Source organism: Ischnura elegans, chromosome 8 (assembly GCF_921293095.1).
Source record: "Ischnura elegans chromosome 8, ioIscEleg1.1, whole genome shotgun sequence".
Classification (NCBI taxonomy): Eukaryota; Metazoa; Arthropoda; class Insecta; order Odonata; family Coenagrionidae; genus Ischnura; species Ischnura elegans.
Window position 1 is genome coordinate 71,491,245 of NC_060253.1, and position 24,069 is coordinate 71,515,313.

A 24,069-nucleotide genomic window follows, 5' to 3' on the forward strand; every position below is an offset into this window, starting at 1 on the left:
TAATTAGTGTGTTATATCGAAGTGCGATTATTTATTTTTTTTTTTTTTGTCGAAAATATTGTATTGTTTCTTTCATGTACTAGGCGATATGCACTGTTCACATTTGACTGTATATGTATATATATTTATTTACTTTTCTTTTATTTATCTATCTCAATGTGAAATGTAGAAAGATGTACTTATATTTTCTCATGGGCCCCAGTGCCTACGAAAATAAACGATATTATTATTATTTTTTCATACAAAGATACAGGACAAATACTGTTTTCCCTATCTCAGCCAAACTTTCCCGGAAAGGGGGCCATATCATCCGCCCGCGACTTGTAGGCAGCCACGCGGTTCTAACGGCGATGAGTGGGGGAGGGATGGAGGAAGATCAGCTTCACTCGCTTCACTGCACACTGACTGGGAATCTCAGGTGAAAGGCGGAGGGAAAATTTCCCTGTAATATGAGCATCGGTGGTTCAGTGGTAGAATGCTCGCCTGCCACGCGGGCGGCCCGGGTTCGATTCCCGGCCGATGCATAATTTCGAATTTGTTGTCATTTTTTTTACCATTTAACGATAATATATGGTTAATTATAATGATTCAATGATAACTGTTTAAATAAACAATACATTTGATAATTAAATTTTCAAATAATAGTTTAACATAAGTGTAAAAAATAGCCATTTGTAACATATAATGGGGAACATGCACAATTTTTTTTAAAGTACTGGAATAAGAAGGCCTCTATCTCAAATGTACTCGCCGAAATTTTCGCGTATAAATGATGCTTTTTAGCTGAGTTATGAGTCTTTAAAAATTGATCTTCATCGGCTGCTTGAAAACACGACGTCATCGGAGCGTGACGTCACGGCACGGATCCACTGATGACAGCCTGAGGAAGTGGATAGAAAATCGATCTACGAGGGCTCAAATGCAAATTTGGCGAAAATAATTGCTGTTTTAACGACAAAATGCAGACTGTGAATATTTTGGGTTGCCAAGGCGTTGTTGAAACAAATAAAGGGGATTGTTTGGGAAGATTTGGAAAGATTAAATGAAAATAAGTTGGTTGCAAATTGCGGTCTAGGTTGGACACCCACATGATTTGGTTAGTGGAATAAGTGTATTGCACCATGGGTATTCAATAGACAAACGTCTGAAAACCATATATATCGTATTTAGTGCCCCGCCACTCAAGTACATCTATTTTCGCGCCAGAAAAGGTTTTTGCTTGTGCCCAAAGGACACAAATAAGAGAAGAAAGTGGTTGATGATTTACGGAATGGAGTTAACTACTTTATTCACATTGTCAACGGGATATTTCTCAACGTAAGTACACTCTTGAATCAGGGTTACCGTAGGGTTTTATCAATTCGCCAGTATTTCTCGGATGCCCCCCAAATTTAAGATGTATCACTCATTTCATCTTGTAAATAACCCTAGAAATGTACCTAATAGTCCACCGATTGAAGGATTATATACATAAAGGAAGTTGGCTATTCATGAGAATAAATACTGATGACGATTAAACCTTGGGGAAAATAAGGAGTATACGAGAAATGGGCGGCTTTTGGTAAGGTAAACTAAGTATTTGCTGATGTGATGCCCATTAAGTTCGCTGCATGTCAACGCAAAACGAAAAATATCTTCTCGTTTCTGCAGTGGGTTTCTGTTTAAAATAAGGAACTTGAGTAAGTACAGCGTAAATAGTACTTGAAACTTATTTCTGTGTCTATCAAATACTTTTCTTTTTACCTTTTCACGATCATTTGGATCTCAACTTTGGCCGATTAGGGAAAACTATCTAAGTTCCGCATGGTAGGTAACTAATGTAAGTAAATACATCAGTTAGATTTTCAGCTAGCAATGGGTATAAAAAATCTTAATGGACAATAAATAAATATTTAAAAACGTTCTAAATAATTTTCATTAATCGCATAATTATTTACCTGCCTTATTTTACTCCCGCATCACGATACTGACGATGCAATCACTGTTTTTCAGATAATCAGCCGCCATAAGGAAGTCGACACAAAAGTTAACGGAGGTACTTTACTTTCTTAAATCCCTCTTAAGTCAACTTGTCCTTTTAGGAATTACAACAAAGCTCGACGAAGATTTTTACTTCGATATCTTGCATTCAAGGCTCTACCGCACTACTGTCTTAGCGAAGTGAATGGTGTACCGTGCGATGACGTCAGAGGCGTTTCAAGTCACGTGACTTCAAGCGATATTCGAGCAATTTTAAGTAGCATTTATTTACGTTTGTGGAGTACTAGGAGAGTTTTGGTTTATATATTTGGACTCGTGAGAAAATTTTCTATTCAATGAGACTATCTAGCATGATGAACAAATTTCATGCATGTTCCCCAATATATACAAAATTTCTGAGATATACCATATTGTCATTTTATAAAATGGATGACTTAATTATTTTTTCCACGCTCGTTGAAAACAGGATTTCCTGAAGTGCTATTGATTATCACATTAGTTCACAGCTCTATATTAACTCCCTAGTGATAAAGAATCTGAGTTTTTCCCGGAGAATGACTTGGATTAATTCTCAGATTTCCAACCGGGTCAAGCTCTGCATCTTATGGGCCGACGTTTAGTTGGGAGATTAAGTCAATATTTTAAGGGCTTATGAAAAATGCCTCTTGAGCATGAATGAAAATGAAAATCACCGAGTGAATGTTATGAGTGTTATTCCCTCTCTCAGGAGAACGTGCAGCTGGAATAATAAAAACTGCGTGTATCTTTTCTTCCTTTATGTAATGTAATTCAATGATTTCCGCGGTCAGTTTTTCATCATCACCATCATCAGCCATGAAAATGATGGGAAAGTTTCCCAACGAAACATCGGCCTACAACATGAATGAATGAATATTTATTATGCTTTAGTTAAAACCTGTGAGAGCAAAAGAATAGAAGATGAATATAAACGTTCCGCTCAAACAAAATAGCATTTTGACAAAAATATAACGCAGCAATACAAAGAGTAAGTGTTCGGTTTTGAGGATTATTGAAAGGCTGACATGATGTAAATGTTTGGAAAAAAACAGTGAAATATTCAATATCAAATAGCATAAATATATATAGGTTTCAACGCAGATCGTAATGAACACACATATTTATAGATATATTTATAGAAAGTTTTGATAAAATTGCAAAATAAAGATGATAAACTGACTTCAGACCTGGACTTCAGCTAGGAGTAATGCCTTTCTTTGAACGACTGAGGTGATTGTGTTGTTTTAATATTTAGCGGTAGAGAGTTCCAGAATATAGAAATGTGAATATTATAATGGAGTTGAAATAGTGGATTTATAAGTTTAATACAAAATAGTAAGATGAGGATCTGAAAAAGGCTCACTGATCCATTTTGACATGGTATAGCAAAGCATTACATGAAGGTACCAAATTAAGTGTTTAGTTTTGTATACCAATGGCTCTATACCACCCTTGCGAGCGCATATGTTAAATTCACAACTTTTTAGTAGACAAATAAACGTCGATGAAATTTCAATGATGCTTGTATTCGAAAAGATAAAATTACGTATCTAAAAACACTGACCTGAGACCATGCACTTGTCTTGATATTCGCATGCCGGTGAAGTTGAGTCGCCATTTCTCGTGACCAAAATAACCTAACGGGTCCATTACAACGATACCTCTCATGCAAAGCTGGGGAGGAATACGAGGTAGCGCTACGAACATAAATAGATCCCACAGATACGATCAATCCGTTCAGGAAGTATATGGAACGAGTCCTCATATTCTCAAATTAGATGCGAAAGGTTACTAGGTTTTAGATAAGATTCAATCGAGATAGAAAGAATAATAGCAGAAATGGGTAAATTGACTATCAATCAGTGGAAAAGGAAAATTTTTCTAGTGAAAAACTACAGTCAGATTTTTAATGAAATATAAAACACTTTATGGTTCCACATATATTTAATATTGTACGACCTAGGTTTTCCCGCGGCATCACCATCTGGCCGGGTTAGTTTGGAATTAAAAAACTTAGCAATATCCCACATGGTTTTTTTTCTCATCTACCGGTTTAATTTACCGTGGAAATTTTCCACCAAGTTAGCTCTTGGGCTATTAAATTTATTCAAAGTAGACTTCATTGACAAGGAGAGGTCACATATCTTCCTCCGCCTTTTTCAATGCCGTATTTTTTATGGCATTCGGAAAGGCGAACACATCTCTGACCTGGTAGTGGTTGCATTTAATGGGCCTTAGTTTGGCTATAATTGATTAATTTTCATACGGTACTTTTAACAAGCCTTATATAAATCCAAAATAGAGCACCTCCCAACAGATCGGTCAGTTGGTGTAGTGATTAGCGTCGTCGACTTTCACCTAGGGGGGCCAAGTAAGTAAGTACAATAACCTTGTCAGCAAAATAACGTCTTTTTACCGTACCTGTCCAATTAATTTTCGCTCGCAGGACGCCTTTGAATGTAAAGAGTATTGAAAAAACGAAGATACGCCCTAACATAAACCGCTTCTTCAGTCGGCCATTAAAGGTGCTGTCCTTTCAACTCATTCATTTACTCAAAGGTTTTACCGCGCGTTTACTCATCGGTTTACAGAAGTCGCCACCCGCATCGCAGTTTGTAGAGCGATCCGATTTCACGGGGAAATAAACTATAATAGGGTAGTTTCCTTCATCAAAGAAAACGAAAGATATTGATTGCGATTCGCTACTCACCATTAGTGTATTCATAATATACAAATTATTTGGTTTTAGAAATCCCAGTTTATACAAATGGCAATGGTCTATTTTAACCGCATTTGAAAAAGGCCAGATTGGCGCCCATGTGATGCCACACCACGTGACGTTACAGGGACCTATTTTCTATACGAGTAGATAGCAGTTTTACATCGTTTGACTAGCAGGTGACAGAGTACAGAGTACTCTGATACCTGCTAGCAGCCTGCATCGCAGCGGCGCACATATCCCCGCCCCAAGGTCACCTCTCAAGACGGAAGCGGGAACCAGAATGACGTCACACGGGCTTTTCCCAACATTCATACTTAGCCGTCGCGTTTTCGCGCGCTTGAAAATTTTCACTTTTAATTTTATCGCGAAAAATAGATATCGTCATTTATAAATCTAAAAGCGTGAAATACGTACTCCAGGAGCAATTATATTTCGATTTAGGCAATAAAAAATAATAGGAAACCACCCTATTATGACAGAGTTCACCTACATCAGAAGAATCCATTGGGCGAAATTCTTCTCTGTACTACGACATGAATGCTGGGGAGATGGTGTGGGAGGCGGAGGAGGGGGGAAGGAAGTCAGCGAATGAGTGCTCTTCCCGCTGACGAGACAACTCAAGTGAAAGGAAAATCTTCGCCGAGAGGCCATTGTGAAGTGCTTTTTACGGCACAATATTTTCTTTTACAGTAGAAGAAGCATCGGTGGTTCAGTGGTAGAATGCTCGCCTGCCACGCGGGCGGCCCGGGTTCGATTCCCGGCCGATGCAATGTTTTTTGAGGTCATTTCAATGAATGTAACATATATTTTTGATTTGACGAAAGATTTGGTGCTTTCGTATAAAATAGACATCGTCATTTAAAAATCTAAAAGGGTAAAGTGCGTACTCCAAGTCTAATAATCTTTCGATATGGGCAGTAAAAAATAAAAGGAAACCACCCTATTAAGACCGCCGGCGTAAATTTATACTCGAGGTAGAATAATTAAGGAGATGTTCAAATTTCAATCCTTTTGCTGCGATTACAAAATCCATTGCTATCATCTATATCTACATAGTACCCCGCAAGCCGCCTCAATAGGTGTGTGGCGGGGGTTGTTAGGTCACTAGCCGTTTATAAATAAAGAGGAAATGCTCGAACGAAATTACGCCTAGCATTTATCTTCAGTCTAGCATCAAGTCCTTCATCGGTCGGGGGAAAATGAATTCCCATACCAATCCGTTTGGCAAAATTCTTAATTTATCGTTCTCTCGGACCTCGAAATGTATTGGGACTCTGTTGTAAATCTCTTCGTGTCTCTCATAAAGATATCTATTATCAATTGCTCAACAATCTAATCCTGGCGCACATCCTCCGACTCTCTAGTGGCTCCCGACCGAATTCCTTTAACATCTGTGAATCGTAAACATTGGGGGTGTGGGGCATATATGGGCACGTGGATACATAGATTGATCTGTGCTCACAGGCGCGCTGCGGACTTTTTTGACAGCCGATTAAAAAGCTAACTAAGTGCCAGCATAAATTAAGGCCTACGGGATGGACTATGGCCCTCTACATGTAGACCACACAAAGCCTGTGTAAGAAGAAAAATGACTATTCTTAAGCATAATGAGGACCTAAACACGACGAGACTTTTCGACGAGAAAATGCATTGTCCTATACGACAGGAAACAGCAAGATTTTTCAGCAGTCTTATTTCCACCCCGACTCAGGAAGCGCTCCTCGAATAACCAGTGAATACATTATCTAGGCTTCTTTGTTCGCGAGGGGAAAAATGAATATCCCCCTCGCAAGGTCTCTCCCACTTCGTGAAATGCTTAATATTGCGACGCTTTTCAAGCTATCGAGGAGGAATTTGAGCTAGGGTAGCACTTCCTCCGTGCGCGAGCATATAACGAACAAAAGACTTAGAGACAAAGCTCAAGGTCGGAGTCTATCACACGAACGCTACGGCTAACCTATTCAGGAGGAAATGAAACTATAAGTAGAATCAAAAGAGGGCACACCGTCATACCAAATTATTCAGGGTAAAGTAGCGTTAGATCACAGTATATGAGAATAGGTTCTTCTTGCCACTCAATGGTTGATTCCTCATAGCGTCAACCAAAACCATTCAGGTTGTTTGAGCCGCCAGATATCAGGGATAGCTACTCATTTAGCACTATCTACTTCCATAGAAAGTTCCCGATTTAGGAATTAACTCGAGTTTTTTTCCATGACAAAAAGCCATTTGAACGGGCCACACATCTACACCTACATCTGCATAATACCCTGCGAGCCACCTCAAGGGTTATTGACAGGGAATGACCTATCATGCAATTGGATTCCCACATGCACATCACACGGTCCAAAAAACGTCACGCATGCTAACAAATTTTACTACCACATCCTGTCAGAAATAATAATAAAATTCAGTAATATACATCAAGGTATACCAAGTTAGTAGGCTACACTACAGGTCATCTAATTTATGCGTGAGTTCAATCGCTGCCTTCATAATCTCTCATTGATTGTGGAAAAAAAGACATTCTGAATCTGTCTGTTCTACAGCCTATCTCTCTTATTTTATTTATATGATCTGATCATCCGTAGTACGTTGGTGTTCGTAAGAGATGGCTAAATTCGTTAGAAAAGACACTGCTCTTGCATTTATCTTAAAGGTTTGGTTAGAGAGACGATGAAACAGGGTACGCTTATATAGTTTAATGCAGGAGAAAGTAAATGCAAAAATGATTTGTAGGCTTTCATTAACTGCATGTCTTCTCGTAAGTATTAGGCAAATAATGCCGATGCGGAAGGAACGTACTCGGGAAATAACAGGTCAAGCTAATCGTAAAATGGGGTTCGTTAAAAGGATATTAGAAAACTGCGACGACAAAAGTGAGAGAAATGATCTACTTTTCCCTCGTTAGACCCCTCGTTAGATTTTTCAGTCTACTGTCTAACAGAGATTCCCATCCGAGTTTATCTAAGAGGTCAGTTACACTAACAAGAATATCGTAGCGACTTTTCACGTACTTGGGAGCTATTCTTTGCACGCGTTCTAACTCCGTTTTTAAGCCTTTTTCATGAGGGTCCCAAACACTGGCAGCGTATTCTAAATGGGGTCCGAAGTGCTAGGCCACGCCTACTGTCAGCTGATTGGGAGAGGGAAAGTCACGTGTAGATAAACTTTCCCTCCTCTCACCCCAACTCGGTTAAGCCACACCAGCTCACCCGCAAAGATAAAGTGAACAGACCTTAGTTGCACCAAAAACCCCCCCTAACCTTAATTCTTAGCTGCGCCCCTCCGAATGCATGCACAGAAAATAGAACCTGTTCTAATTTGGTTCATGCACTCCTACATGTTCCGTTCCGGTCCACAAAAATCATTCACGCAAACAGACATCAACTCGTACGTGTTAATGTATCGAGTATACAGGCCTTTAGGGTCGCCTTTTGGGAACTTGGGAACAGTGGACCCTTTCCCTCTCTTTGGCTGGCATTACTGAGATATGAAAATGATCAGCTTTTTCACCAAACAAAAGAACTATTTTAAATCCAATCCCGCAACATCATACTTGATGGGATAAAATATATTTTACCCCGCAATACTTGAATATTTACCATTATTATTATGCCCTACTAGCCTGATTGCTACGATAGGCTGAATTGCAAGGCTAACATAAATAACGGTCATTTTAAAATCCATGGTTTGCAGTAATAGAAATTGACTAAATACTATAACGCAGCTTAAAAACCACCTCAAAAGATGCAGTAACTTAAAATAATGACAACAAAGTTCGATTCAGATTATTTTAGTTTTTATTGCGCTGAATATAATATTCAAAATAACAGCGCAAATAGTTATTTAAAACATAGAAACATCTTAGTTATAAATATATGCTCAGTAACAATAATATAATTCAGTATAAAATAAATAATCCGTCATAACAAAGCGATGAGATACCACATAAATTCTTGTCCTATTAACAAACTTAACAAACAATAATTCTCAGGTCAAATTTACAATGAGTACATAATGGTAACTCATAATATTCAGTAGTCAAAAGGAAAGAAGTACATATAAATTGAAACAATTAGAACTAAATATTGCACTGAAAATTAAACTGATTGCAGACGTGATTCTTGAAGGCCACATAGAAAACATTTCACAACAACTTTGAAACCAATTCATATCCAAAATTCGGAAAGCCCTGCGCAAAAGCCATATATTTTTTCCCGTGCTATTAATTTATCGTCACATTTAAAGAAACTAATTGAAAAAAAACCTACATTATATTCGTCCAATAAATTCCAAAAAACATGGACAATGTAATTAAGCCATGTTCCAATACTGGAGCATGAAAAATTCTATGAAATTTATAATTAAAAGCAAAAAGTAAACATGGCCGAGCATGGTAACTCGTAATAAAAATCAATTTTTGAATATTTCAATGAACGATATAAAGACATAAACGAAGATAAAAACACAGATCATACTATGACTATACCCATAAAATTATCTTAAAACATCAACAAAATAAAGATTATTAAAACGCCAATAAGAGATCTAAATCCGATATTATACAGTCGCATAATTTCATATCTTTGGCAATACGTTCACAATACATTAAAAATTCTGGGGAAAAAACTGAAGACTAAAAGAGGAGACCACACGGACGGATTATCAATTACCCTGATCAGCTTAACCACCTCCAACAGATGATTGCGCTACGTCACCAAACATGTTGAGGTACTATGGAACAATAAGATACAGAGCAAAGCATGCCAATGGATTCTTTTTCGTAATAAATATTGCCGAAAAGTATACTGATGTATAGCAATGAACTCTAATCATGAGATATTCCTATTAGCAATTAGCAAATTATGAGATATATTCCTATAGACATGAATGCTAATTATGAAATATATTACTAATAATGATAATCTTTACTTTTCGGAATGCGACAATGCTGATTGTAAAGCAATCATCCCATAGTAACTCTTGTCCCACAAATCCAAATCAGCCCTCCAAGTCCATGATCAAACAAACAATAAACAAATATCATGAATAAATAGAAAATTCTACCATAACAACAACAATTCCAAAGTCACTCGCTTCTCGTCATAGCCTGAGTCCACCCCGGTTATCCCGAACGATTTTGCACTGACTCAGCCTTTTCTTCGTCACCATAAACCTCTTCACCATTGCCCGCTGTCTTTGAATACTCCTCACTGGCTTCTGCACTGAGGAAAAGATAGCTTTGTCCCCACTGGAACTAGACTGTGACGTCGCCGGAGATAACGGGTTTGCCACGTTTGAGACTTCGGATGGATCAGTACTGGTGTCCAGAATCCTTCGGTTGATTCTCCGCCGAAAGAAAGGACTGTTGGCGGCCGTCGGGGTCTTGTAGGTCGGTGATAGAGACCTCCCCGGTGTCCTGACGTTGGGAGACCGTAGGGACAACGGAGTGGATGGCCTGGAGTCTGCAAGCACCGCCGATGCCTCCCACTCAAGGAGTTGCAGCAGGCATGAGGGACTGGGAGGGTTGACGGGAGTAGACGTGTAAACGGCGTACGGTGAGGCCATCCTCTTCCAGCTTGAGGGCGTCTTCCTCCCAGGGGTGAACTTGCTCACGCACAGGGGGCTTGTAATTCCGGTGCCGGCAGGGCTGCAGAAAGAAGAGAATCAAAAGATGAAGTTTTCGGCGTAATTCGGTGTAAATATTAATTATTAATTTATTTTTTCCCAAACCACCGAATACAGCTCATATTGGCCATTACATCGTGGTGTTCACAAGGGCGTAACTAGGATCAAAACTAGGGGGGCAGGCCGTGGTGGTAGAAGTTCTAACATTTTATCACAGAAAACGTTAATGAAACCAAAATTTTAAGAAAATTATGACAGCGATGGATTAGTTTTTATAATGATTTACTTGAAAAAATAATCATATTTATTCTAGTTCCCTGTCTTATATTAATATCATTTTTCTTCGAAAGAAAAGTGTGTTCAACACTTTCGTTTTTAACTAAATTCATTACCGCTTCTAGGGGGAGAGTTGCCCCCTCCTGCCCCCCGCTGGGTACGTCCATGGGTGTTCAACAAATTTAACAAGTACATGTGCACGAACAACCATGTCATAGAGAAACCTATCCAGGCGGGACTCAAACCCGCTACCTCTGATTTGGCAGGCAGACTTTACCCCGCCGCCACCGAGACCGGAAATTAATTCAACATAATGAAAGTACTTGTCCATTTCCACACTTCAATTCTACCGACCCAGGTCTCGGCACATAAGGCTATTTTCAACCTTTTCAGACATTATGTCATTAAAACGGGCAGGAACTTTAGGAGATTCTTGTTCCGTACTTAGTAAGTCCCTAATAGTAATGAAAACAGACCACAAAATTTTCAGCATGAAATATAGCCTAATGTTTTGGCATAATTTGGCAAATTTCCCCATGATAGGTTCGAAGTTATCGTAACTCCCAGTGGATTGCGGAAGGATAAGAGTTGCTCTAGAATAGGAAAGACCCGATGAGAGAAGCGTTACTTGAGAGTTAAAAGAAAAGGCTATTGAAGATTCTTATCTGAAGAGTAGCGAATTACGTTGCGCAAACATGTAAGCTGAGGAAGTAGGAGGAGAAAAGACTGGAAGCGTTCAAGATGTGGTTGGGGAGAAGAATGGAGAAGGTGAAGTGTCATCGCTTCGTCGAAAACTGGTCCCCGTATATTCAGTCATATTCTCCCACTATTAGCTTGTTGGCTCAAATGTAGGCGATAATTACATGTTTAATTAGAGTTATTTTTTTACATTTAAATTTAAAAAATTCATTTTCGTCAGACGTTGTATTTCTCGAAGCTAGAAGACTAACTTAAAGTCATGGTCCTTATACAAGGGCCATGGTTAAAGCTTAGCAGTATGGTAATAAACAATGATTACGATTTATCTAAGTGTGATAGGCATTGTTCATGCTAATGTTTATTCTTAATCAATAATATTAGCAACTGATCAACGATCGTTACTCTCAACAATCAAATCAAATATCCTCCTCGAATGCATAGATGCAAATGGCGCAAATATTCGTGTTTTTTACTGTGTTCTACCAATTTTTAAAATCTGAAAAAAAAGGATTATACTTTAAGGTAGGGATAACAACGTATATTTTTTTCGGCTTGCCTATTGTTTCCTATGAAACGTATGTAGAAGTTTAGTTTTTGGTTCAAAATTTTTGAAAAAAAATCAGGATGATAGAACGTAATAGTATATACACTGTAAAATCAAGAAAACGATTTTACAAAAATAAAAACTGGAGATATGGTAAAAAACTAAAAATCGTGTTTCAATTTTTTTGGGGTTATTTTACATTATTAAGGCCTGAAACTTTAGGGAAACACATTATTTTGGATGCACTTTAAGTGTTTATTTTTTATTTTTCAAAGTATCTGGGGGCACTTTTCACCATCTTAACCTGCTAGAACCTTTAAAGATATAACCATTAGACACCAAGACGGAAGCCCTGAAAGTGTGTCAACAAGGATGGGCGGAGGAAAAAAAACAAAATGAAATAAAAGTACTGGAAATGACACAACAGCAAATATAGAAAAGTATTCAAAATATAATTGCAATGAATTGGTATCTCAAATATTATGGACTTTGCGGAAGCCAGGAACATGAATTTCAACTATAGGAAAATATTGAGAATGGAGAAATGCTTCACGTGAACTGTTTTAATATGCTGATGCGTAACGAAAAGTGGGAAGAAATTTTCATCGAAAGATAGAGTTAAGTATCAGTTTCATCGTCTACCAAATAATTTTGGACAGAAAAATAAAATAGGAATGGAAAAGCAGTAAGGAAGATAGCTTCAGTAATACTAAGTATTCTGAGAGAAATGCATAAAAGGAAAAGATGGAAAAAAATGCAAAAGAATTATAGTTGAAAAAGATTTGTAATAGCTGGGAAGCGGAGAAGTGGAAAAACGAGGCACGATGATGACTACGTGGATTTAACTGGTTAAAATACTTTACAAAATAATTCGTGGCGGAGTATTATTTATAGTAGAAATTATAAACTGACAAATCATGCTAAATGAAAAGGATGAGGTATAATATTTAATATTTGCATTCGAAGAAAAAAAATACGGATTCGAATCCGATCAAATTAAAGATTCGAACACTTATAATTACCTCACAGAAGACTGAAGAGTTTCAATAGGATCAAGAACAGAGGAAAGTGTGCGTATTGGCATTGCACTAGTAACTTTCAGGATTGATGCAAGAATTACTTAAAACTACGACTTACAACCCAAACTGCAGTACTGTTATTACAAAAAATAACGATTTCAAGAAATTCTGAGTTTTCTAGATTGCAATCAAACTGTATTGCTTTAACTGGTATCACACACAATAGTACGGCCGTCGGATCTGGACATTTGAACTTGCAACCACAGGCTCAAGGTTGAAGCTGACACGTACTTAGATTGAGGCAGGGCGGAATGGTAGCTCCGAAGAGATTTAAATTTCTAAGATGATTTATTGTTTTGCCATATTTTTCACGAAAGCCTATGCATAATTGGAACAATCACACGTTTTCATGTTTTTAATTTCTGTTGCGTAACAAAAAAATCGTTTCTGCATCGCACTGAAATAAATGACGCACGATATACGGTTATGGATGAAGTTTATGGTAATATTATGTTCACCCGCAAGTAGATAATGCGAAGAACTCGGTTATCTAATCTGGATTGCACATCACTACTTGCTATGTGCATTCTCAGAGCTTCTCGCGCGGCATTTCTCAATTTCATCAACCACCCACTTTTAACGTTCTTCGCTGTCATCGTCACACGGATTTTAAGGCTTAAATCGTCGTCAGACATCGTTTTACTGAACTTATCCATAGTTATTCGCACAGTTACATCGCGACTATCTTTGAATATATAATTGAAAGTGAGAAATGGATTAAGCTGAAGAGTATCAAGCTCAAGTTCTATGATCTGTGGACCGTATATTTTTAGGGACAAAATACAACAGCGAACTGAAGTAAAACCAGCGCAATGTATTACGAGAAGTGTAACATAGTTTACACATTATGCATAACGCCTAGACGCGAGGAACCTAGTTATCATCTTTAAATAATGGCAATCAGAGATTATAAATAAAATGAGAGATCGACTGTAGAACAGACTGATTCAGAATGTCTTTTTTTCCTCGATCAATAAGAGATTGTAACGGCACCGTTAGAACTCATGAATAGATTAGATGACTTTTAGTGCAGCCTACTAACGTATGTAAAACTTCACGCATGTTTCTGAATTTTATTATTATTTCTAACAGAATATGGTATTATAATTTGTTTGTATGCGTGACGTTTTTTGTACCGTACGGTGTGTATGTGGGAATCCAATTGCATGCTGCAGGCTGGGGATTGATCACCCCCTGCCAAACCCCTTAGAGGTGGCTCGCAGGGTATTTTGTAGATGTAGAGTAGATGAATCATCTAAGGATGTCGAAACTGAAACATTCTAACGAGCACTTATTTTAAGTAGAAGGAATTGTTACTCCTTTCTTAGAAAATAAAATTTGCTCAGAGTAACAAATCTACTGACATTTTCTACATGATGAATAATTCATTTGTATGCGCTTATGTTTAATTTCAACTTAAATCGCTTCTGAGAATTCCAACTTCAGTTTTCCTCCAATACATTTCGAGTGATTTGTCGCACTGCTTGACAAGTCGCTAATTGATGATGTTCCAAGTTATTTCATCCGCAATGCAGTTTATTTCCAAAATCATGTTTTACACGGGGCACATACATATGGCACAGAAACCTGATGCAGACAAAAAAAGTGCATCTCAATGTGCATTTTATAATCCCGTGAATTGTAGAAACGCATGCACGAATGGCAAATACGCAAGATGACAAAACAGTTCTTCATGTAACTCCACAATGAATGCATCCCCGTCTGAGAAAAGCATGATGTAATTTGGAGATGGGCAATTTCGTACTTCATGTAAAATGGGTAAAAAAAAGACTTGCATAGAGTTCAGTATATGCTGTGAAAGCACCAATCCTATAGTCAAACACGTGGCACAATGCTTACGAGCTGACGGGCACGGATAATTTCCTTATGAATCGGCGACCTTCGAGGACGAAAGTAGAATTGCACGAATGCAAAAAGATAAAAGTGCCTCGGCTTTTCCTCTAGCAAAACGGGCTTCGCTGATGGCAGATGTGGCTGAATATGCATTTAATCGCTTCTTCCATATCCCCTTTGACACCAAGCATTTTAGTGTAATTCCGCGCCGAGACGCATTGAAAATTACACATTAAAGAGGCATATGACGGCAAATTCTCAAATTCGAGTCGGAAATAAACATATTTCGTTTTAAAAGAACATTTGAATGTGCGTTTTACGGCATGATCCAGAGAAATTTTCAACGCCTCCCATCAAACAGCTTTGTGGGTTACTTTGCACGACGAATTTTAGTTCACATTCTCATGAACAATCACTTTTTTAAAAATTAGGACAAAATTTTGACGCTACTCATGCTTCTTAAGAAAATTTTGTTTTTGGGTTGTGTAAAACTGTAAATAAATGAATAACGATTGAACGAGCTGAAAAAATATTTTGATGCCATATTTCGCGACGGGGACCAGAACTCTCTACCATCAACTTTTTCATTTTCAGCACACCTTGCCCACAAGAACACCGCAGTTATTTACTGTGGTAGTCTTACAGTGTTGATAAAAGTAATGAAAAAAGTAGCCGGGCGAAAGTAAGTAAAAATGAACTAAGTAAGTAAAAATCAGTCAAATACAATTACTTCTTGTAAGATTGTCCACCAAAGAGACCACCGGGAAACTGTCTAATATTCCAGCTAAAATGTGGAATAATTGATCCAATGAAATTGCTAATTGCAATATGACTTAACATACAATAATAACTTGTCTAACAACACAAAGGGTGTAACATATTGTACCCATCATAAGTAGGCTGCAGCATAAGATTGGATGAATTTCGGCTCGAAGAAATCTGTAGGCATGGGTAAATCAATGGAATAAGTAAAGTAAATGTCGATTACGAGCAATTAACGATTACAAAAAAAGTAAAGATTCATCTTTCACCGTAAGGAGTAATTAATGAATAAAAATTATATTTCGTGAAAATTAATCGTTACAAGTACAAAATACAGCGAAAGTAATCGTTACAAGTAATCCAGTAACTTTTACTCGATTACTTGCAGACGGCCTTACAATGCGTAAAGTACAAACCAACAGTGAAAACCGGGGAAAGTACGCACTAAATACAAGCGGAGTAATCATAAATCCAACAGAAATCGAAAGAGAATGATAAATTTGAAATAATGAAGTAAATTATCCCTTTGAACTCATGTATACTCAAGCAAAATGAAATAATTACAGTAACGAAGGAATCCAAAAGGAGTATGGGAAACTAAGTTTTCTTGATAAACAGGAGTAGTGCAACAAAATTGTCCTACAGCTTTTGACAAAGACTGTACGTTCTGAGGTACAGTGAAAATTGGACTTCATTTCACTTCACTGTTCCACAATCTTTTATTTGCTGTCGACTATTTTAGACGGCTAAAGCGTCATTATCAAGACAAACAGAACAGACTGTTTGCCTTGATAATGACGCTATAGCCGTCGAAACTAATCTACAGCCAATAAAATGTGTTGGGACAGAACTGGGTTTTTGTTTCACCATCAATATCTCATCGTTCCACCAAGTCATACCAAAATCAGTTAATTGCATTCGAAAATTTGACTATCTAAAGTGAGCAATTGCTACGGCGAATACGCAAATACATGAATCCGAGCTAAAAGTAAAGAGTTCCCTCCTAATTAATTACAAGAACGCTGAACTGTATTATTAACTGCTTGGGTCAACCTTAACGTTAAACAGGTTTAACATTCCCAGGTTAAAACGACCCTAAGAGGTCTTGACACGCTTACCATGATAGCGCAGTTAATGAGAATTTTTCTTACATCCAAGAGTATGACAAGTTTGAAAATCAATTCATTACGCCACTCATTCATTAAGACCAAAAAAATCAAATAAATATTCATAAGGAGACGCTTTGAATCGAGGCAATGGAAATGATCCGACACACAAAGGTGCTCTCTCCTGAGCCTTCACTACTTCCATCTCATACTGTAATTCCAAATTCCCGGAAAGGTCGGCGATTAAAAAATCGACACCACCATTCCAAGACCACGTACTGAATAACTCACGAGGTGACACGCGTCAAACAAGATATTTACAAAAGCGAAATAGTCCAAAAAAGAAAGCGCAGATAAAATACCCACGCAATGAACGTGGAAAACACACTAGGGAATTGAATTACGTACGTACCTCTCCATTCTACCGCGAAGTAGTCTTTGATGTGGTCACTGCAATATTCCAGGATGGCCTTTCGGGATGACACAATCGTAAATAACCGTATCCTTGCACAAAAACACACCCGCGAGCTATTCACGTCACTAGCACGAGGACACAACGGGAACAAGCAAAGAGGAAGACGCCGAAAATCAAACTTCAGCTACCGACGGTGGGCGAGCGACTGATTAAGAAGGGAGAAACCTATGGGTTATATATATAAAAGTGCAGCCAGTCAGTCACTCACCCACCCATACCCCCTCTTTCCCCGCCCACATTCCCTCCGCCAACGTAAGCAAGTAGCGACAGCCGTGCAACTCCCCTGTCTCTTCCCCACCCACACTTCTAAAGACCGCGCTCAATCACGTACGCCGACGGAGGGGAACGGGAACTAAAGGTTTGCGTAAACACACGGGTTCTCGACCCCTTTTAAGTCACGTGGGTAAGTCGCATATCATGCACTCGCAATTAGGATAGCTCGGTCGCTTGACCATTCCTAACCACACAAACAATGGTGAATTACGATTTCGACGGCAGGCGTCGACGCCTTTATTTGGACGATTCATCGTTTGCGAATGTTAAGCGCCCAACCCTAAGCAATGGAATAAAGAGATATCTCATCCTCATTTGAGGAACTTAGGAGCCAAGGGGCATAAGTGCATCTGATATAATTTTGAAGATAAGTGCAGATAATGGTTCATCTACATATTACGCCGCAAAGCGCCTAAAAAGGTATGAGGTGTTAGGACATCAGCCGTTTACATATAAAAAGCAAATGCTCAAACAAGGTAACGACTAGTATTTATTAAAGTCCGTTATGATTTGAGGAGAAAACGAAATCCCATATATATCTCTTCGATAAAATATCTCTCTTAAATTATCGCTTCTGTCGGATTTGGAAATATAGTGGGGTCGTAGTATTATATTCTCCGTGTCACTTTTAAATGTATCTGTTCTCAATTTCCTGAAGCAATCTAAGCCTGTAAATCTATCTAATTGTAAGCTGTTGATGGGATACACAATATTTTTGTGCCTAAGGGATGCAAGAGAATCACTGATAAGTATGCATTTATATATTCAGTGATTCACTTGTCCATTTGACACAACAATAACTTTTACCCCACCAACAATAATCTGCACTTAACTCCGAAATTATAAAAACTGCTCTCGTACCCCATGGCTTCAAGATTACTCCATTAAGACAGAGACTGGTGAAAGAGGAATGTCCAGTTAAAGTCACGTGAATGACGAATAAAATAAGCAACGCTGAAAAAAGTGTGACAAGTACTCACTGAAGCGACGTTGGGCTCCATTTTTAATATAAAGGCATAAAAATTGCAAATTGGGTTAGCGCCAATTTTAAGTTTCGATTTAATGGAATTGGAAGAGTGCACCTCTCCCTCTTATATCGGTGGCAGTAATTCTTTTTCTCAGGTATGATAACACATTTGACTTGGGATATAGGGTCCTCAATTAAAGCAAAGAAATTGCGCATCTGGCCATCTGGAATTGAGCTCCATGGGAAATAAATACATGGAAAATCGCGCACCTTGAAATTTTCTCTCAGCTCATATAATTCGGATTCGGATTGCGACTTGGAAGATACTTTTGGACATTTTTGCGATTTTTTACGGCAAATCTATCTGCGATTTCCGATTGATTAATTGTGGCCAATAAATGAAAGATAGTTGATAACTGATGATCCACTACGCAATAGACAACCTGCGTTAACGGACTACCATGCAAAACCATGGGCAATCCACGACCATTAAAAAAACGAATACTAGCATTGAAAATCGCTTCATTACCATTGAAAATTAATCTTATCAAACATATTACAATATTTTAATTAATATATTTATAATTTCCAATGAGTGTTAGCAATACCAGCAATCTATGATACTATTTACAATTGAATAAGTATAAAATCCGAAGATCTTGGCGTGATGGAGTGTTTTTTTTTTCATTTTAAAATAAACAATTGCAATTTTCAGTTTCAATTTTAATACGCCATCCACTGTTATTAAACTATTTGTACCTTGATGATGCTGTGGTACACTGAAAAAAAAGTTAAGCTAGAAATCAAATTCTGATGAAATTTATCAAACTTTTCGGTTCACATGGCACATTGAATATTTTGGTAACAATGGCCAGTTTGATAAATTCTATCAAAATGGCCACAGCAGTTTGATAAAAACTACCAAAATCAAAAGAATAAAAAACCGACGTAGGGTGCGTATATGAAACATTTCCCATACAGAAAAACATTGTTCCGATTGAAAATTAGGAGTTCAACGTAAGTTTCCGCGAAAGAAATACAAAAAAATACGCTTTAAAGAAGCATTTACAATCGTGGAAATTGCAATTGTTTATTTTAATAATCGCAGGAGAGTTCATCGCTTCGAATGAAATTTAATGGTGGATGACCATCATTAAAAGGCTCCGTAAGACGGACTTTAGTTACTGAACAAGGCTAGCCACACTAGAGGTCGGGAGAAGGGACAGGCCCCTGTCGCCATTGTATAGCCTCGCTATCACTAGAAAGGAAATCGTTCCTCCTACGTCTACCAACATAAACATTTCCCCACCGACCAGAGCACAGCCCCGATGACTCGCCAAATATTCCCAGAACTGCAGGCTGGTGAGACAAATTATAGATATGGGAGATCGTCAACCCACAACCCTTTCCCCGAGTCCGCGAGGGACGTAAATAGTACAAGGTTTGCTTTCGCGTGGGCAATGCACATTATCCGACCCTTTTGCTGCGTAAGAGCAGGTCGACAGCCCATCCAAGGATTAGCAGAGCATGGTTCGACACGACCCCAGGCCAGGCACAGCCGCGCCGAAGTCCCTCCCTCCCTAAGGGACTCAGCAAGGGCGCCAGCCCAATTAGCGGCAGGGAATTGCGTCCCTTCTGACAGCTTTCCTTTCGGTCTCGTACACTTAAAGGTGCAAGAACAAAGACTCCTTCCTTTTCCACGCATTATGTCATTAAGAGGTAATACCGCCGGAAAAGTAACGCTGAAAAATTATGAGCAGCTTTTGTTCCACTATTTTGACGTTAAATTGGTATGAAATTATATATTTATAACATAAATAAACAACATATATACATACATATTCAATATGTTCCGCTTTAAATATAATAGTTGAAAATATATACATTTTGTTTCACCATTTTGGCGTTACATAGCTGTGCATTGATGCATTGATTATAAAAATAAACAATGTAATTAGTATAGTAATATTAACTTTCAGGTTTTTATTAACACGCAGTGTAGACATCACTGAAAAATCTCAAAATATCCCTGAGGATCTACGATGAAGTAGCTTTTTATCCATAAACGAAGTGATTCATTCCGTTTAAATTCATCGATAGATGACAAATATATTTGCAGCCACATCGCGATATTTTAATAAATACTGAAAATACTACAATACTAATACTAAGGCCGTAGCGAGCACCATAGTTTCCATCCCCCCAGAAATACAGCGTTTAGCTTACCCCCTCCATCAAAACCTCCTCATTGGAATGATGATAATTCAGGGACAACTAGATAAACGTGATATGGTAATATTTGGGTGGATTGTATCATCCGTGTTCAAGGAATCATTAATCATTAACAACATCATACCTTGTGCCTAAACATGGGCGCACCAATCGAGGGACGGAGGGGGCAGCCCCCTCCCTCCCTAAGAAGCCAAAATCGCTTAGGTATTTAAGGAAAATCAGGACTGAATTAAAACGAAAGTTTTCAACAAATTTCATTTAAACCCACGAAAAATTCTATTAGTATAAAGCATGTAACAATTTTTTTCAATCAATTAATTTAAAAAACAAAGCGCTGTTATAGTTTTCTTAAAATGTTGGTTATATTCACCTTTCCTACGCTTAAATGTTACAACTTGAGCAGCAATGGCTTGCCCCTACCCCTTTGTTTTGATCCTGGGTACGCCCTTACGCCTACTTGACGGTGAATCCGCGTGGCTTGGTAACATTTTTGTGGATTGTATCACCCGCGTTCAAGGAAGCACGGCTATTTTCCTGAAAATCCGGGATTTATGATGTCTCCTGGTAATCCCCCTTCTCTGAAGTAGTATGACACAAACAGATGTAGTAATTTTACACGCTATTTTATTCGCTCAACGTGTTTCAATATTCACACGTCATTATACTAGTAAGACTAAATTCCTGAGCGTTTTGTAATGTAATGACATGTTAAATGCATTCACGTAGTTCCTTATTGATTTTTTAATCAGACACGTATGAGCGAATTTTTTCTGTCTGAAAAATTAATAACTTCATAAATAAGTAAGTAAAAGTATTGAATAATGCTAACCATAGACTGGTAATTTAACAAATGCGTAAATAACTAACTTAGCCAATTCCATACCGTTTTAACGATTACACATCATTATTAGCTCTCGATAATGTAAACGTTGAAACTGGTTGGGGGAATATAATTTTGTGGAAAATTACTACAGGTATCTTATGAAAGTCCATAAAGTGGACTTTAATCGATCTTTTATCGATAAATCGATAAAAATAATCGATCTGATCCCATTATCTGCCCCCACCGAAACTTTTTGTTGCCTGCGACCCGGTAGAAGCGTTCCACAGAGTAGAACCTGAACCGATTGGTTTTATAAAATTCACATGTACCCGTATAAGGACGATTGTATAACATACCACGGCAGCCAGATACGCTCCTTCTCCTTCCTCAACCAAATGTTTCAACGTGTGAACGGAAACAACTCATCTCTGCCGGACATCGACCCGTCCGAGGGAGAGTCGCCATTTCCCATTGACCAGTCACCTGGGGCAATTACAACGGTTGCGTTCTAAAATCGGCCGGGTTTGGAATGTTTGTGACATTCCGAAAACTCGCGTGGCGTCACGTACCCAAGGAAATCAATGTTCACGGGGCCATTACCCTACCGGCACGTAGGTATATACCATCATTTTCGGAGCGGTCTTCACAGGACGGCGGTATAATGCATCAGCGGCTTCCACGCAACGATTTCCGTCTGGAAGAGTCGTGTCGTCCACGGCGACCGGGGCTAAATTAAGCGCAAATTTTCTCACCGAGCGGCATAGATGCGACACAACGCCAATTAGCAGCGGGGTAAAATGAACTTCGCCATTCTATGTCAAAATATGCACATCAATTTATAAACTTCCGCTTAAGTAAGGATAAAACAGAATGTATCAACCACTCGATTTAATAATGTTGAACTCCACCGCTAATCTACTCGATACTTAGATTGGGGGTTGGCAAACTTTTCTTTCAACTGCGTGACACAGGATAAAGTTGGTATGATTTTTCGGGACAAGAGTACTTCTGTGAAACCTGTCTCAAGTGGCCATCGAACGGCTTGAAGAAAAGTGGCCGTATGAGGAGTTCACCGCTGAATAAAGGCGAGAGATGCAAGGTTCTCGTGCATGAAAAATAGTAATTAAATGATCAATTGATTTATTTTATACGTAAACTGGCATAATTAGCTCGCTAGAGTATTGTAATTTTTAATTTCAAGTGTGAAAGCAATTTACAGTGGTATGAATGAAGCAGTTAATACTGCTTTTAGTTGGTATGGCCTGCAACCAGTATTTATTTCCGAATTCATACCAGTGTAAAAATGTCGCAGGCATACGGGATGCACCCCACATATCTATTCTCACAATGCAGTTGATTGTTGTGTCTTAAATGCGTGTGCTGGAAGTCTTCATAGCCTCTGCGGATTTTGTGGTTTTAGACCTTGTTATATGTGTTCTAGTTTGGCTTATTTGTGCTATCGGGTGAATCTTTACTGATAGATTCTGTGTGTCTGTTCGTGGATTTCTTAAATCAGCTGGAACATTTTATTTCTGCAAACTTAAAATTTTGTTTGCAATTCATTGGAGTGACTGTTATTAGCGACTCTTGTTTACGTATCCAAGTAACAACAATAGAGCATCATGTCTTGTGCCAAATGCAATGACCCTCTGCCAAAGGATGGTGTCGCGTCACGGGGCCGTTGTGCTCCGCCCGAAATGCAATGCATGCAGGGCCGGAACTAGCCTTACATTTACGACGAAAATAATAAGAAAAGAGAAATGAGGGACTGGAAACCAAAATTTAAATAAAGTGAAAGGAAGAAATGACGGGGGTGGAAGAAAATAAGGAAGGGAATCCCACCTTACCTTGGCTTCCGCCCGAACTCTCCACCCCATGCGTCCGTCCACCACTTGATTCTCGTCAGAGCTTCGACGAGATAAACGCTCTTCGCCTTGAACTCAGGCGAACGAAAGCTGTCGTCTTCGCCCGGACCCAAGCGAATGAATGAATACCGGTGCCGCAGGCCAGCACCGTTCTTCCGGTGCTGCTCAAGCCCTCTTTAGGCAAAAAAGTACGGCACAAAACAAAAAAACCAAGGCAGGCGGGAAAAAGAAGAAAAGAGGGAAATTCAAATGGAAGAAAAGAAGGCATAAGGCTGTTCCGGCCCGAACAGATGGTCTTTTTGTATGTTGTGATGGATGCAATGGATCCTTCCATTATAAATGCTCAAAAATATCTGAGAGCACCTGGAGAGCCAAATCAGCGAAAAAGAAGCGTGAGTGGAGATGCGGTGACTGCAGACGTTCAACTGTTTTCATCAACGACGAGTCACAGGAGGCCTCCTTTTCTGCTGTGAAAATTGCTGAAAAGGAACGTATAATGGATGTAAGCATAGGTGGAATGGAATCAGGAAGATCTTCAGGCAGTCGGAATAGTGATGTAAGTGGTCGCTTAGGCAATATTGATAAGAATTTGTGTGAAATCACGCATAGCATTAATTTCATGAGTGCACGGTATGATGAGTTGTGTGAAAATATTAGGGTGGTCAAAGAACTCAAAGACATTATTTTTGATTTGAGAGATGAGTTAAATTGTAAAAATAAAGTGATTGATGATTTAAAAATTAGAGTGAATGAGCTGGAGCAA

At 38.6% G+C, this 24,069-nt stretch overlaps 1 protein-coding gene and 2 non-coding genes across 3 annotated transcripts; 2 read left to right on the forward strand and 1 right to left on the reverse strand.

Moving 5' to 3' along the window:
- The first annotated feature begins 453 nt into the window (after positions 1 to 453).
- Trnag-gcc lies at positions 454 to 524 on the forward strand. Its single transcript has one exon. It is a non-coding gene; the product is annotated as a tRNA-Gly (tRNA).
- A 4,894-nt stretch (positions 525 to 5,418) lies between these two features.
- On the forward strand, positions 5,419 to 5,489 carry Trnag-gcc. Its single transcript has one exon. It is a non-coding gene; the product is annotated as a tRNA-Gly (tRNA).
- A 3,016-nt stretch (positions 5,490 to 8,505) lies between these two features.
- Positions 8,506 to 17,313, reverse strand: LOC124163806. The gene is made up of 2 exons (XM_046540898.1): positions 17,084 to 17,313; positions 8,506 to 10,373 (listed from the first exon to the last, which is right to left on the reverse strand). Exons 1-2 carry the CDS (start codon positions 17,089 to 17,091, stop codon positions 9,827 to 9,829), a joined length of 555 nt encoding a protein of 184 aa, XP_046396854.1. The 5' UTR covers positions 17,092 to 17,313; the 3' UTR covers positions 8,506 to 9,826.
- Between the last annotated feature and the right edge of the window lie 6,756 nt (positions 17,314 to 24,069).